Source organism: Mastigoproctus giganteus, chromosome 7 (genome assembly GCF_048544385.1).
Source record: "Mastigoproctus giganteus isolate SK-2022 chromosome 7, ASM4854438v1, whole genome shotgun sequence".
Taxonomy (NCBI): domain Eukaryota; kingdom Metazoa; phylum Arthropoda; class Arachnida; order Uropygi; family Thelyphonidae; genus Mastigoproctus; species Mastigoproctus giganteus.
The window spans coordinates 81,612,442-81,628,860 of record NC_143581.1 but is presented as its reverse complement, the minus strand read 5'-3'; the positions used below and the strand labels follow the sequence as shown (position 1 = coordinate 81,628,860).

The 16,419-nt window shown below is 39.0% G+C and overlaps 1 protein-coding gene across 1 annotated transcript in view; it reads right to left on the bottom strand.

Moving 5' to 3' along the window:
* Window positions 1-16,151, bottom strand: part of LOC150083031 (DNA-dependent protein kinase catalytic subunit-like) — a 156,783-nt gene extending 140,632 nt beyond the window's left edge. The window contains exons 1-2 of the mRNA XM_090378364.1: window positions 16,130-16,151; window positions 15,605-15,672 (exon numbers count right to left, since the gene is read on the bottom strand). Of these exons, the coding sequence (XP_090234490.1) occupies window positions 15,605-15,672; window positions 16,130-16,151 (90 nt within the window). The remainder of the gene's footprint in view (window positions 1-15,604; window positions 15,673-16,129) is intronic.
* Between the last annotated feature and the right edge of the window lie 268 nt (window positions 16,152-16,419).

Below are 16,419 nucleotides of genomic sequence, written 5' to 3'. Positions count from 1 at the left end.
TTCTTAAGATAAATGATGGTGAAATGGAGTACCACCATTAAGGTCAAAAACATCACAACCAGGCCAATCCCCATCAGGAGAGGAATCTTTCAGGGAGATGCCCTGAGCCCATTGTGATTCTGTCTAGCACTTAACCCGCTATCCACCATGCTCAACAGCAGCAAGTACAGATATAACCTCAAAGAAGGAATGAAGAACCTGTACACCCTCACCCATTTGATGTACATGGATGACATCAAGCTCTACGCGGGAACCAAGAAGCACCTCCAGATCACCGAAGAATTCAACAATGATATTAGGATGGAATTTGGTCTAAACAAATGCAAGACCCACGGATTGCCCCAGGGGAAATTAGTCAACCGAAACTACCAGCTGCGGACTGGTAAAGAGATCAAAGCCATGGCAGAGGGAGAGGCCTACAAATACTTGGGGATGATGCAGGCTCAGCAGTTACAGCACAAGGAAATTAAAGCCTGCCTGACAGAAAAATACCATCAGAGACTCAGAAGCCTGCCGAAAGCAAAGCTGAATGGAGGGAACACAGTTAAAGCAATAAACACCTATGCAGTCCCAGTGCTAACATAATCCTTCGGTGTCATAGATTGGACTAACACGAAGCTGGAGGATATCATGAGAAAGACAAGGAAAATGATGACAAAGAGCTGCCAACACCACCCGAAATCTGCTGTGGAGAGACTGGCAATTGCCCGGGAAGAAGGAAGAAGGGGCCTGATAGACCTCATTGAGCAATGGAACAATTACCTAAACAATTACATCCAGAAACACACAGCAGCACCACTGCAGGCCATAAGGAAGATAGACAAGTGGTATACCCCACTCAACCTAAGCGAGGAGTCCCACCCCAACCGGGCGGTACAAACGAAGCTAGAAAGATGGGCAGAGAAGACACTCCATGGCAGACACTACAATGTTCTCTACCAAGATCACATAGATAAAATTGCTTCCTATGCATGGTTCATGAGTGGAACACTCTTCCCCATGACTGAAGAATTCATGCTCGCCATCCAAGACCAGGTAATGAACACCAGCAACTACAGAAAATACGTCGCCAAGGAGCCTGGAGAGTTCGATGACACTTCTCGACGATGCCACCTGGCCTCAGAAACGTTCCAACACATCACCGCAGGATGCAAGGTGATCACCCAGATTGAGTACACTCATAGACACGGCCAGGTAGCCAGGATAATACATCAGAAGCTAGCAAGGAAATACCAGTTGATCGAAGAAAGTGTACCATACTACAGGTAGGAACCCCAGGCAGTACTAGAGACCCCAACCCACAAGCTGTACTGGGACCGCTTCATAATAACGGATTCGATAATCCCGCACAACAGACTGGACATAACCCTTGTGGACAAAAAGAAAAGGCTACCTATCTGATTGACATAGCAGTACCCAACACTGGCAACCTGCAGAAAACCCATGGGGAAAAAATCAAGAAGTGCACAAACCTTAGACAGGAGATCAAAGAGATGTGGCATATACAACAAGTAACGACCATCCCGATCATCGTGTCAACCACCGGTATGGTGCCAAAGACCCTACATAACAGTCTAGCAGCAATAGGTCTCCCAGCGAACACCTACAAGGAACTCCAGAAAGTCGCAATCCTGAACACCTGTAGATAGTCAGAGAGTTCCTCTACCAACAGATATAACAACAACAACCCTGTGTACTTGGTAGCAATACCCGTAACATGGTGGAACCCCCAATCAGGGAGAAATAATAATAATATTAATAATAATAATCCAGTTAAAATCAACAAAGTTTGAAAGTAAGATTTCATTATTTTTAAATTTGCTTAATCAGTTGGAATTTTTTTAATGAAGAAGCTTTTTCCCCATCATTTGTGTAGTCTAAAAAACATTGCGGACAATTTATTTTCAAATCATTTCTGAAATTTTTGATTAATATTAAGGTAGCTGAAACCACATCTCATTTTTTCCCTCACTGATACAGTAGTATGCTATGGAAACCACTCTCAAGTGAAGTACCAACCCTGTGGAGACTAAAGATGAAAAGAAAGTACTCGAAAAACTTCAGTGATTACTTCCCAAGACATTGCTCTCTAAACCAGAAATGAGCCAACAGACAGGGCAATTCAGAGAACAAAAAATAAATACATAAAAATAAATAAACAACAATGATAATTTAAATAAAATTTCAAGTCTGTAATGAAAGACTAAAACTGTACCTCACATTTACTAGCTGGGCATTGGGAAATAAAAAAAAAAAAAAAAAAATAGAAAGCTATTATATATGATCCATTTACAGTATTTATACATTTAATTTTGTTCACAAATCCAACGCTGCAATCACTAGGTAGTAGTGATCACAGTGTACTGATGTGGGATTTACTTAAAGTTGTAACTACCATCAGAGGTAGTAGTAGTGGCATGTGATGCAAGAAAGCAAGTGAATGAGCTTATGCAGCATCAGCCAAAAAAAAAAAAAAAAAACATCACATCATTCCCTCCAAATGCCTGCCCAGTTTCTCCTTAAATTTATTTAACCTATCAACTTCCACAAGGACAGATGGAAGTTTGTTCCAGCAATTAACCACCTGCTGGCTAAAGGCAAATTTCCACACATCTATTCTACATCTGTCCTTTCTTAATTTGAATTTATGCCCCCTTAGGTTCGTAATCTGAACAAGTGGAAGGATCCCATCAGAATTCAGCGTGCTCAACCCATTCAAGGCCTTATACACCTCAATCAGATCACCGCGCAGGTGCCTAGTCTCCAGCCACTGCAATTTGCAGAACTTAAGCCTCTCTTGGTAAGAGTATCCCTTCATTCTCCTCACCAATCTTGTTGCCCTTCTCTGTACATGCTCAAGTAAATCTACATCCTTCCTAAAATGAGGCCTCCAGACCTGTGCGCAGAACTCAAGGTGTGGCCTGACCATTACTTTATACAGAGGGACAATCACCTCCTTTTCCCTGCTAGCAAAATTCCTATATATCATTGACAAAACCCCATGACCTGCCCTGGCAGCCTGTCTGCATTGCTCAGAAAACTTTATATATGACTGCACAATTACTCCCAGGTCTTTTTTCATTTTCTACCACCCTAAATGTAGTACCACACAGTTGGTACGTTTCTCTGGGGTTACTTCTACCCATATGCAGTACTTTGCATTTGTCAAGGTTAAATTTCAGTTGCCACTTCTTAGCCCATCTGCCCAAATTATCTAGATCGTGTTGCAGTAGCACACTGCCATTATTGTCATTAACAAACCTGCCAACCTTTGTATCATCTGCAAACTTCGACATTAAGCCTGATATACCTTCATCAATATCATTGATAAATATACAAAACAACAGTGGACCCAACACCGAACCCTGTGGGACCCCACTAATAACATTAGTCCACGAAGAGCAGCACCCATTGATTACCACCCTCTGTGTTCTCCCACTTAACCATCCTTTTATCCATTGTAGCAACTTACCCTTAATACCATTCTGCTCCAATTTGTACAAGGTAAAGGGATAGGTTTTTGATTTCACAATGGTGACTACACTGGTCTCAGACAGTTTTTAAATTATATACAGTAGGAACAACTGATGATGTTACCAACAGCAAATTCTAAATGGGAAACATTCAAGGAAGTAATTGTGGAAGATACTAGATTCTTCATACCAATTAAGAAATACTATTTGAGGTTTAGGCCTAAATGGAGGTCAGATGAACTAATGAGAGTTGTTGCAGAGAATAAAAATGCATGCGATGCATAAAAATTATCAGGCAACACAGAAGCCTATGATAAATATAAGCTGGTCTGTAATCAAGTCACAAAGAAAGTTAGGCAAGTGAAGGCAGATTATGAGAAATCTTTGGCAAAGGATGCTAAGAAAAACATCAATGACTTCTTTAGTTATATAAACTCTTATAGAACTAAACTGTTCGACTGTTGATGATCCTGTTCAGCTAGCTGACAATCTGAATGAGTATTTTGCATATAAATTCACACATGAGGAGTAATAAAGGGAGGAGAATGGTTTATCAAACTGTAACAGGCTGTTTAATGATTTTGTAATAACTGAGAGCAAAGTGGAGGAGAAATTGTTGAAATTAAACATAAGAATGGTTATTGTTATTATTTGGTTTTTTTTCATTAGCAACTAAGGCATTAGCAACTAAGGCCATATTGCTCCGTGATTAAGCGGTGGCCATTCCCTGACCTTTCCGCATCCTCCGTATTTGGTGGTGACGGGCTCGAACCCCTGTCTGATCAAGAAGCGTGTGCTACGCACTGCTGCTCCTTCCCACCTGGCTACGGAGGCGCCTATAAGAATGGCACCCAGGGTGGAAGGTATCTATCCAGTTATATTGAAGGAGGTGGAAAAGCAAGTAAGCAAATCCTCAGCCATAATTATGAGATCATCCTTGAACACAGAGGAAGTCCCCACGAACTGAAGATGTGCAAATGTATCCTCAATTCACAAAGGGGGATCTAAGAGTGACAAACCAGTTAATTACAGGCCATTTAGTTTAACTTCTGTTCCAGTGAAAATAATGGAGTCACTGGTAAAAGAAGTAATGCAGGATAATCTAGACAAGGCCACACCTTCAGGCACAGCATGCCTTCAGGCACCTTCAGGCACAGCATGCATGCATTTGTTAAGGGGAAATCATGTTTGACCGATTTGATCAGATACTATGATGTGGTCAAAAAGGAACTGAATGCAAAAATTAATTTTGAAATATGCTTGGATCTCAGGAAAAACTTGCACATAAAAAACTGCTGTGCAAATTGGAGCAGTGTGGCATTAAGGGCAAGTTGCTGCTATAGATAAAGGAATGGTTGAATGGGAAAAGACAGGGAGTGGTAATCAATGGGCACTGCTCTTTGTGGACTAATGATATTAGTGGAATCTCAAAGATTTCAGCGTTGGGCACATTAATTGTTTTCTCTATTTATCAATGATATTGATGAAGGTATATCAGGCTTGATGTCCAAGTTTGCAGATGATACAAAGGTTTGCAGTGTGGTTAATGACAGTATGCCACCACAACACGATCTAGAAACATTGGGTAGATGGGCTGACAAAAGGCAATTGAGGTTTAACATTGATAAATACAAGGTACTGCATATGGATAGCAGTACCCCCCAGAGTAACATACCAACTGTGTGTTACTACACTGTATGGTACACCATGTAGTAGGCTAGCAGAAAATGATGAAGAACTAGAGGTAATTGTGCAGTATGATATGAACTTCTCTAAACAATGCAGACAGGCTGCCATGGCAGATCATAGTATCTATCCAGTTATATTAAAGGAGGCAGCAGAGGAAGTAAGCAAACCTCAGGTGCCTTTCTTATATTTAATTTCAACAATTTCTCCCCTACTTAGCTCTTGGTTATTACAAAATCATTTCACTCAGTTAGAATTTGATAAGCTTCTGGCCTACACTTCTCCACAGAATTCCTCATGTTCGAATGTAGATGAAAAATACTCAATGGGAAAGTTTCAGTTTGTTTGGATGATCACAGTCAAATCATCGATATTTAACCCCAAGGGCTCAACATCTGGTGAGTATGGGTTGCTTGAGACATTCAGGGTCCTGAGCTGGATATCATCATTCTTTGCTATCTCTTGGTGATTCCCTTCTATTTCTGACTCTCTCTCTCTCTCACATGGTAATTCAGAATTTTTTTTTTTCTTTTTTTTGCTGGTGCAGCATCAGCCTTAGGCTTCCTTGCACCATATAGCTAATAATAATAATAATAATAATAAAATTGAATGGACCAATCTGATTCATTCCCTTCCTTCGAGAGTTTACATAAATAAAAAAAGTCTTTGCTGTTTTCTCTTTGCAGACTTTGCCAAAGATTTCTCATAATCTGCTTTTGCTTGCCTAACCTCCTTTGTGACTTGATTACAGACATTATATCATAGGCTCACATGTTGTCTAATAATTTATATGCATTCCATGCATTTTTCTTCTCTGCCATAGTCTCAATATTTCTTAATCGGTATGTAAGGCCTAGTAGCTTCCAAGATCAATTCCTTGAATTCTTCCCTTAGAATCTGCTGTTGGTAACATCATCAGTTGGTCCCTCTGTATAGAATTTAAAAACTATCTGAAACCACTGTGGCTACAGTGGTTTCAGATATGAAAGCAAAATCACTTCCCTTTAACTCTGATGTAGTTACATCTTTAAGTAAATTCCACATCTGTACATTGAGAACTGCCACCAAGTGGTTCTTCTATCTGCAGATTCTTAATCGTTGCTGATAATCAGATGAAGAGTATTATGCCTTCTGATTGCCTCTCAAACATGCTGCTGTAGAAAAGAATTATCCAATAAATCCACAAAAGTCTTGCTAGTGTACAAGTAACCAACCTACATGTTCCAGTCAATATCTGGGAGGTTAAAATCCCCCCATTATAAGATATTCTGATTTACTGACCCACTCTATTTCTCAGTGTATTTGTTTGTTGTACTCATCAGGGTCATTATGCCTATAACACACTCCATTTCTCAATGTATTTGTTTGTTGTACTCATCAGAGTCATTAGGCCTTTAACACACTCCTACCCTCATTTTTGCTTTCCAGTGCTTATGTCACACAAAACTGACTTGCACTGCCCATTGGATGTCCTGCCTCATTTTGCCTGATTTTATGTGTTTCTTAACTAACAGAATAACCCCTTCCCCCCTTCCTATCCTTTCTCTATATCATTTATATCCAGGTCTCACCATGTCTCTGATATCCCAACAATATCCACCTTTGATGTCTTCACCAGCACGTCAAAATCGTCAAATTTATTTTCTATACTCCTAGTATTGGTGTAAATGCATGCACTTGTTCTTACTCTTAGTTATCCTAACACAGCTCATATATTTACTTGTTCCATGATGACTCGCAGTTCTTGAAATTCCCAGCAACTTCTTTCCAGACTGCTCTACATCCTTCCTAAAGTGAGGCCTCCAGACCTGTATGCAGAACTCAAGGTGTGGCCTGGCCATTGCCTTACACAAGAGGATAATCACATCCTTATCCCTACTATCAAAATTTCTAAATATCATTGACAAATCGCCAAGAGAAAGTTGATAGTTTAAATAAATTCAAGGAAGAACTATACAAACTACAATGCTCAAGTAAAAGGTTATCTGATCACTTGAACTTCATTAAAATGGATTAAATACTCACCTTTCACTGAAAGTAGTTTTGATCATCTGAAAGTATGGCTCGGAATGGTGAATGGCAAATGCACCATTCACCATGGAAAAATCCCTGTGGTTGAGACCAAATTAGGACAGTTACCCAAGTTTAAAATAGCTATACTGATAATATCTACTTTTCTTTTTATTTATTAAACAGTAGATGTTTAATAACTTATAAATGTTTAAATATAATAATTATTTCATATATAAGTACATAATTTAAAAGTAATTTAAAAGGTTAATAAAAGAGCATAGGAAATTATTCTAATCGTATAAAGCAAGTATCATAATCCAGCAGAATAATCCCTTATCAGAATGGCAAATAATATCAAAAGAGAATTAAAAAAAAAAAAATTTCAGGAGAAATAGTACTAGAAAAGGAGGAAGCTCAATAACATCCTTAATATTGCTACATAGTCAGGTACCTGACCATGTATCAATATTTACTTCTGCTGACATCAGATTTTGCATTTTTGCCATCCCTGCATTCAATTTATTTACTTATAACTAAATTTGCCCACCCATATCTGATAACAGCTCTACCACCTTTTATTTCATTTTAACTTTTTATTTTTTTTTTTACTTTATTTTCTTTAATTATTTGGTATTAATATTTTTACTTTACAGTTCCTTCACCTCCAAATTCAGCCCATAATTTTTTAAATTCATCATAACTTTTAGGATATTAACATTCTTTCGCCTTTTTCAAATCTACATTACTTCTTTTTCTACTATCCTTACCATTCTAGTCCTTGGCACGTTGTATAATTCTCACCTCCATCTATGCAAACTTTATCAGACTTATCCATTCTTACATGCTTATATACAGGGTTGTTAAAATTAAAGTATCCCTATGTAGAGAGCTCTGGAGTATCCCTATGTAGAGAGCTTGTACTGAAGAGAAATTTTGACAATAGATATAATAAAGAATGCAGGCACCATGTATTGCAAAAAAAAAAAAAATTTTTTTACAATATTTGTCACTGTATGGTGCATAACAGATGCAAATAACAAACTAACGTAAGCAAATAACATAACTAATATGCAAATAACGTAAGTTATTTGCATAATCGTAAGGTATTTCCACAGCACCACTACTCAGCTCTATGTATTGTATAAAAGCAAAGCAGTCTCTTCAAAATCATACAGTAGATTGCACTACACTACAGCAACGTTGCTTTTCCTGCAACATTGCCAGCAACGTTGCAGGAAAAGGCACTATTGGTGAAACTGTACTAACAGAACAGCAACAATGCAGCTACGGCTATCAGAAAATTCCAGTGTCAGAAGCAACGCCGGAATTTAAGGGGTGGACCTATGACTGTTTGTGCTGTCTGCAAAATGATTGCAAAATTTGAAGCGACAGGACATCTTGGTATTCAACCAGATAGAGGTCAAAAATGAGTGAACTCCTCTCGTGAAGATGTGGCTATGGCTGTTGTGGATTTATCAAGTAGTAGTAGTAGTAGTACTACTACTACTACTTGAAGTCAATCTCCATGTGGTAGCGCAAGTGTGCCAGCTGTTTCTCGTGAAGCGGAAATGCCGTATTCCACTATAAGGCTAGTAATGCATCAGGTGTTGCAGTACTATCCTTACAAGATGCACATGTTACAGCAGCTAAAGCATGGTGATGCAGATATTCATTTCAGATACACACTTCAGTTTCTGGCACAAATGACAATGGATATCACTTGACCATGGAACATCCTTTGGAGTGATGAAGCCCATTTCTGCTTAAATGGACAAGTGTAAGAATAATTGTTACATTTGGGCAACAGAAAACCCTCAAGAGTTGTGGGGTTTTTTGAAGAACCAGGTGTATCGGGAAGGATGTCAAACTCTGGCATATCTGAAGGACAGCATTAGACATCATGTGCTGGTTATTCCAGTTGACTTGTTATGTCCTGCTGTAGAAATGCTGTTCTTCGAATGGAAACAGTTGTTCACCAAAATGGAAGACAAACTGAACAATTGCAACACCGTTCAAGTGATCTGTATTGCCACAGCACCATATAGTGACAAATTTCCCGTGCTGTCTGTCCTTTCTGCACACATTAATTGTGCAGAAAGGATAGTGATTCTTGCACTGCTTCTATTGGAATGAGCAGCAGCCTAGAAAACAAGATGCAGGATATTTCAGAGACTGCTGGAAGTCATTGTGGTACAAGTAAACACATGGGTTGTGTTAATGGTGGTTAAGAATATGAACAGGTGCATGTATACTTGCGTCTACACCAATGCTAGGAGTTTGGTAAATAAATTTGATGAATTTGAGGTATTGCTCAAAACATTTGAGCAAAATATTGCTCAAAATTGAGAGTAGGAGTGTGCTATAGGCCTAATGACCCTGGTAGGTACAACAAGAAACTGTACAGGCAGGTGGAGCTGGCCAGTGAGTCAGAGAGTCTTATAATGGGGAATTTTGATTTCCCAGATATTGGCAGGAATTTGTGAGTTGGTCAATCGCACACTAGTGGGGCTTTTGTGGATTTGCTGGATAATTGTTTTCTGCATTGGCATGTTCGGGAGGCAACTAGAGGGAGTAATGCTCTTGATCTAGTTGTCGGTAGTGGTTCTTCATGCATTGGGAATCTGCAGATAAAGGAACCACTAGGTGGCAGTGATCACAGTGTGCTGAAGTGGGATTAACTCAGAGAGGTAACTGCCATCAGAGGTAAAAGGTTCACCTCGGTTTTTGTTTTCGTAAGGGCGGCTGCGATGGTCTGAGACAGTATTTCAATTCTATACAGTGGGACCGACGGATGATGTTACGAACAGCAAATTCAAAATGCGAAGCATTCAAAGAACTTATCTTGGAGGCTACTAGGCTTTACATACCAACTTTTTTTTTTTTTTTTTTTTGATTTGGTAGTTGTTGGCGCATCGGCTTCTGTGGCCATATTGCACCTCCCAAGGTTTTTGCAGTACTTTGATCCAAGCCCGAGGCGGGAATCGAACCCGCGACCTTTGGGTTGCCGGGCAGGTACTTTACCCACTCGGCTAGCCCGGTCGGCCTCATACCAACTAAGAAATATTGTTCAAAGTTTGGGCCTAAATGGGTGTCAGATGGACTAGTGAGACATGTGGCAGAGAAGAAAAATGCATGGGGTACATATAAATTAATGGGTGACATGGGGGCCTATGATGGATGTGGGCTGGTCTGCAGCCGGGTCACAAAGGAGATTAGGCAGGCAAAGGCAGATTATGAGAAATCCTTGGCAAAGGATGCAAATAAAAAAAGAAAAGAGTTCTTTTTCTATGTAAACTCTAGAAGGAAAGGAATGAATCAGATTGGTCCACTGGATATTGATGGTTCAACAGTTGAGGATCCTGCTGAGGTGGCTGGCAAGCTGGGAAGGTGTTTTGCATCTGCATTCACACACACATGAGGAGTTATTCAGGAAGGGGAGTGCCAGAGGTGAAGTAGACTCTGGCAGTGAGCTGGATGATTTTGTGATAACTGGGGGGAGAGTGGAGGAGAAGTTGTTGAGGATAAACATAAAAAAGGCACCTTGGGTGGATGGGATCTCTCTCTCCAGTTATATTAAAGGAGGCAGCAAAGGAAGTAAGCAAACACTCAGCCATAATTATGAGAGCTTCGTTGGACTCAGGGGAGGTACCCATGGACTGGACATGTGCAGATGTGACCCCAATTCACAAAGGAGGATCAGGGGCTGACGCAAGTAGTTATAGACCTGTGAGTTTAATTTCTGTTCCAGGAAAATTAATGGAGGCACTGGTTGGGGAGGTGCTGCAGGATCATCTAGACTAGACTTCAGTTATAGCTTGGACACAGCATGGTTTTGTTAAGGGAAAGTCTTGCCTGACCAATTTGATTGGATACTATGATTCAGTCACAAAAGAACTGGATGCAGGGAATAACTTTGGTATTATATATTTGGATCTTAGAAAGGCTTTTGATACTGTTGCACATGGAAGACTGCTGCACAAATTGCTGCTATGGATAAAGGGATGGTTGAGGGGGAGAAGACAGAGTGGTAATCAATGGACACTGCTCATCGTGGACTAATGTTATTAGTGGAGTCCCTCAGGGCTCAGTGTTGGGTCCATTATTGTTTTCTGTATTTATAAATGATATTGATGATTGTATATCAAGCTTAATGTCCAAGTTTGCAGACGACGATACAAAGGTTGGCTGGGTGTTAAGGACACTACTGACGCTATGCTGCTGCAACAGGATCTGTAAAAGTTGAGCAGATGGGCTGAGAGGTGGCAAATGAAGTTTAACATTGACAAATGTAAAGTACTACATATGGGAAACAGCAACCCCAGAGCAATGTATGAACTCTGTGGTACTACATTGCCAGTGGTAGAGAATGAAAAGGACCTGGGGGTAATTGTGCAGGCAGATATGAAGTTCTCTGAGCAGTGCAGATGGGCTGCAAGAGTAGCTTGTGGTGTCTTGTCAATGATATACGGGAATGTTTCTAGAAGGGATGGGGAGCTGATTGTTCCCTTGTAGGGCAGTGGTCGGGCTACACCTTGAGTGCTGTATGCAGGTCTGGAGGCCTCATTTCGGGAAGGAAGGATGTGGAGCTGCTGGAACGAGTGCAGAGAGGGGCAACGAGATTGGTGAATGGAACAAAGGGTTGCTCTTACGAAGAAAGGCTTAAGTTTTGCAAGTTGCAGTGTCTGGAGACTGGGCACTGGCGAGGTCTTCTGATGGAGGTGTGTAGGGCCTTGAATGGTTTGAATGTGCTCAATGCCGATGGGATTCTTCCTCTTGCTCAGAATAATCACTTGAGAGGGCATAAATTCAAACTGAGGAAAGACAGATGTAGTATAGGTGTGCGGAAATTTGCCTTTAGCCAGTGGGTAGTTGGTTTGTGGAATAGACTCCCATCGCTTGTTGTGTAAGTTGATAGCCTAAATAAATTTATGGCTCAGCTGGACAGTTATTTTGATCGAACGGAGGGGTGAAATGGAAGTGGGTTTTTTTTTTTTTTTTTGGCTGATGCTGCAGAAGCTTGCTTTTTTGCATCATATGCCTTTACTAATGCTAATTTTGTAAAAAAAAAAATTTTTTTTTTTTTTTTTTTTTTTTTTTTTTTTAATAAAAGGTGAGTGCATTCTTTATTATATCCGTTGTCCAAATTTCTCCTCAGTACGAGCCGTCGAAGTCGATCCAGAGCCCTCTACATAGAGGTACTTTAATTTTAACAACCATGTACTTATGCATCCTTTACTGCTGCTTTGTGTGTTTTGGTGCATTTGTCATACCTTGCTTCTAGAGTTTACTTATGTAAACTCTAGAAGGAAGGGGATGTATCATTTAACATAGATGGTTCGACTATTGATGATCCTGCTCAAGTAGCTGATAAAACTGAATGAGTATTTTGCATCTACATTCACACATGAGGAGTTATTCAAGGAGGGAAATACCAGAAGTTTATAAAACTCTAACAGGGAGCTAAGTGATTTTGTAATAACTGAGAGCAAAGTGGAGGAGGAATTGTTAAAATTAAACATAAAAAAGCACCTGGGGTGGATGGAATCTATCCAGTTATAATGAAGGAGGAAGCAAGGGAAGTAAGCAAACCCTTAGTCATAATTATGAAAGCATCCTTAGATGTTTTCATAATTATGACTGGACTGGAGATGTGAAAATGTATTCCCAATTCACAAAGGGGGTTCAAAGGGTGACACAAATAATTATAGACCTGTTAGTTTAACTTCTGTTCCGGGGAAAATAATGGAGTCACTGGTTAAAGAGGTGATACAGGATCACCTAGACAAGACAGCAGTAATAGCTCAGACACAGCATGGGTTTGTTAAGGGGAAATCTTGTCTGACCAATTTGATTGAATACTATGATGTAGTCACAAAGGAACTGGATGCAAAAAATAATTTTGATATCATATTTTTGTATTTAAGGAAAGTTCTTGATACTGTTGCACATGGAAGACTGCTGTTCAAATTGGACCAGTCTGGCATTAAGGGCAAGTTACTACAATGGATAAAGGGATGGTTGAGTGGGAGATGGCAGAGAGTGGTAATAAATGGATGCTGCTCTATGTAGACTAATGTTATTAGCAGAGTACAACAGGGTTCGGTGCTGGGCCCATTGTTGTTTTGTGTATTTATCAATGATATCGATAAAGATATATCAATCTTAATGTCCAAGTTTGCAGAAGATACAAAGGTTGGCAGGGTTGTTAATGACAGTAAAGACAGTATTCTACTGCAACAGGATCTAGAAAAGTTAGATAGATCAGCTGAGAAGTGGCAGCTGAAGTTTAATATTGACAAATGAAAGTACTGCATATGGGTAGCAGTAACCCAAGAGAAATGTACCAACTGTATGGTACTACACTCAGGGAGGTGGAGAATGAAAAAGACCTGGGGATAATTGTGCAGTCAGATATGAAGTTCTCTGAGCAGTGCAGATGGACTGCCAGAGCAGATTATAGAATTTTGTCAATGATATATAGGAATTTTTGTATAAGGCAATGGTCAGGCAACACCTTGAGTAATGTATACAGGTCTGGAGGTGTCATTTTAGGAAGGATATAGATTTGCTAGAACGAGTACAGAGAAGGGCAACAAGAATGGTGAGAGGAACAAAGGGGTGTGCTTATGAAGGAAGGCTTAAGCTTTGCAAGTTGCAGCATCTGGAGACTAGGCACCTACATGGTGATCTGATCGAGGTGTATAAGGCCTTAAATGGTTTGCTGACGCAAACTGATGGGATACTTCTGCTTGCTCAGATTAAGAACCTGAGGGGCATAGATTCAAATTGAAGAAAGACAGTTGTAGAATAGATGTGCAAATTTGCCTTTAGCCAACAGGTGGTTAATTGCTGGAACAGACTTCCATCTGTTGTTGTGGAAGTTGATAACTTAAATAAATTTAAGGCCGGACTAGATAAACATTTGGAGTGACTGGATGGGTGAAATGGGAAGGGTTTTTTTTTTTTTTTTTTGACTGATGCTGTAAAAGCTTGCTTTCTTGCATCATATGCTTCAACTAATGCTTATTCATTTTTTGTTTTATTTTCATTTTTCGATCAACTGTCACTTTGACTTTATAACGGAGTGGACAAAATAATGGAAACATCTGCGATAAATTACAGCTATGTAAAGAGTCAAATAAACCTTTAACTGTCTTAAGAGGAATATTGGACCATTCTCCTTTCTTGGAGGAACATTTCAAGATCCTTGGGTGAAGGTGAAAGAAATCTGCTTTCCACTTTCCTTTCCAAATATGCCAATGGTGGCTAAATAATATTTAAATCTGTGATTGTGCAGGCCATGGGAGATGCATAGCCAAACTTTCTTGATCGTTAAACCAAGATTAGATACATCTGGCTTTGTGTATTGGAGCATTAATATCTTTAAACATGGTATCATTTGTAGAAACAATGTTTGCACTATAGGATTAACCTGGTCACTTAGAATATCAAGGCAGTAATTTGTCCATTCAGGTAATGATAGGACCTGAAAAATACCAAGATATCACTGCCCAAACCATTGTTGATTCTCCTACATATGATGGTTGACACAAGACAGTTGGAATGATGTGCTTCCTTTGTCATTCATCAAATGTACTCTCCCTGATGTTGGAAAAAATGTGAATTTTGATTTACCTAAAAATATGACACGTTTCCAATCATCAAGTGTCCAGGTTTTGTCCACTTAATCCTCTTTCTAGCATTACTATCAGTAATGAGTGGCCTGGCAGTAGTGGCCCTGCCATAAATTTCAGCTTTATGAAGTTTGCCCTGAACTGTTTTGCTAGAAACTGGATTGCTAAAACTTACATTAAGTTCTGCAGTTATTTTTGGGGCATCAGTTTCATCGTTTTCAGTGTCTAGCAGTCTCTTTCAGTCAGCTTTGATTTTCTGCCACAATTCACCGTATCACATTTTGTTTTTCCATACTTGGTGAATGCCCACATAATTTTCAATATAGTTCATGTGGATAAATTAAATAAATCAGCATCGTTAATCACCAATGTCCCTGGTAAATGTGCACCAACAGTTTTACCTTTTTGGAATTCTGACTGACCAGTCATTTTCTTCATGTACCGTTTTATATCACCTCTAAATAAACATCAGCTTTTATTATCTTTCCTTTACACTACTACTTTAGAGATATAAAAAAAATAAATAAATAAAATAAATAATTATAGCATGTTCATAAATACATCATACAGTCATTACAAAAACTACTATTTTAATATCAAGTATTTCCATTAATTTTTCCATCTCCTATATATATATATATATTTGAATTCTGTAATTTTTTTTTTTCACCCAGTACTTGTACATCTTGTATGCTACTCTTTTAATCATATATTTTTTATAATCTATATGTATATATATTAATTAGGGAAAAATAAAAACAAGCAGAAGTATAATACTGAAATAAATTTTTACAATACCTTCTGATCAAAGCTGGCTATTCGAACATGGTAATTAGGCAATGGTTTGCTCTTTCCTGTATACTGTCCTAAAATAAAATGAAAACTTATTACTGAATATCTTTATAAATGAAAGATATTTCAATGTAATACAGTGGCAGAGGAAAAAAACTGCATTATTTGTGAATTTTGCAAATAATGTGTTTTGAGCTGCAATGTTCAAAATGCATTTGTTAGATGGGAGATATATCTCTGTGAATGAAATCCAATAAAAAGATTCCATCTGATACACCTAATTGCCATAAATATCTTCCCAAAGGGTAAAATGCATAATTAATGGAATTATGAGAAATCATGCAAATGGCAATCATGACAACCAAACATACATTTTATTGCATTTAACACTGATGTTGATACAAACTGAAATGACAATTTAACATAATAGTATTATGTACTGTAAATCAGCAAAATGAGTCCTCAAAATTTTGTTGTTCCCCTTGAGCTGCAATTACACCCTTGCAATGCTCTCCTGCAGCTGAATCTTACTTGTTACAATTTTAAATGACATTATGCACCAGCAATTTTCAATAGGGTTCAAATCTAGACTGCTGCCAGGCCAGTCCAACACTGTAATGCCAACATTTCTGAGGTATGACTGTACCTTAAGGGAGAAAAACAAGGGAAAACATTGGTGTATGTTTTAAACCTTGTGAGACAAGAAGACAAACATCATTAAATCTAAATAGCATAAAACTTTGGCGCCTCCGTAGCCAGGTGGGTAGGAGCAGCAGTGCGTAGCACGTGCTTCTTGATTAGACCGGGGTTTGAGCCCGTGA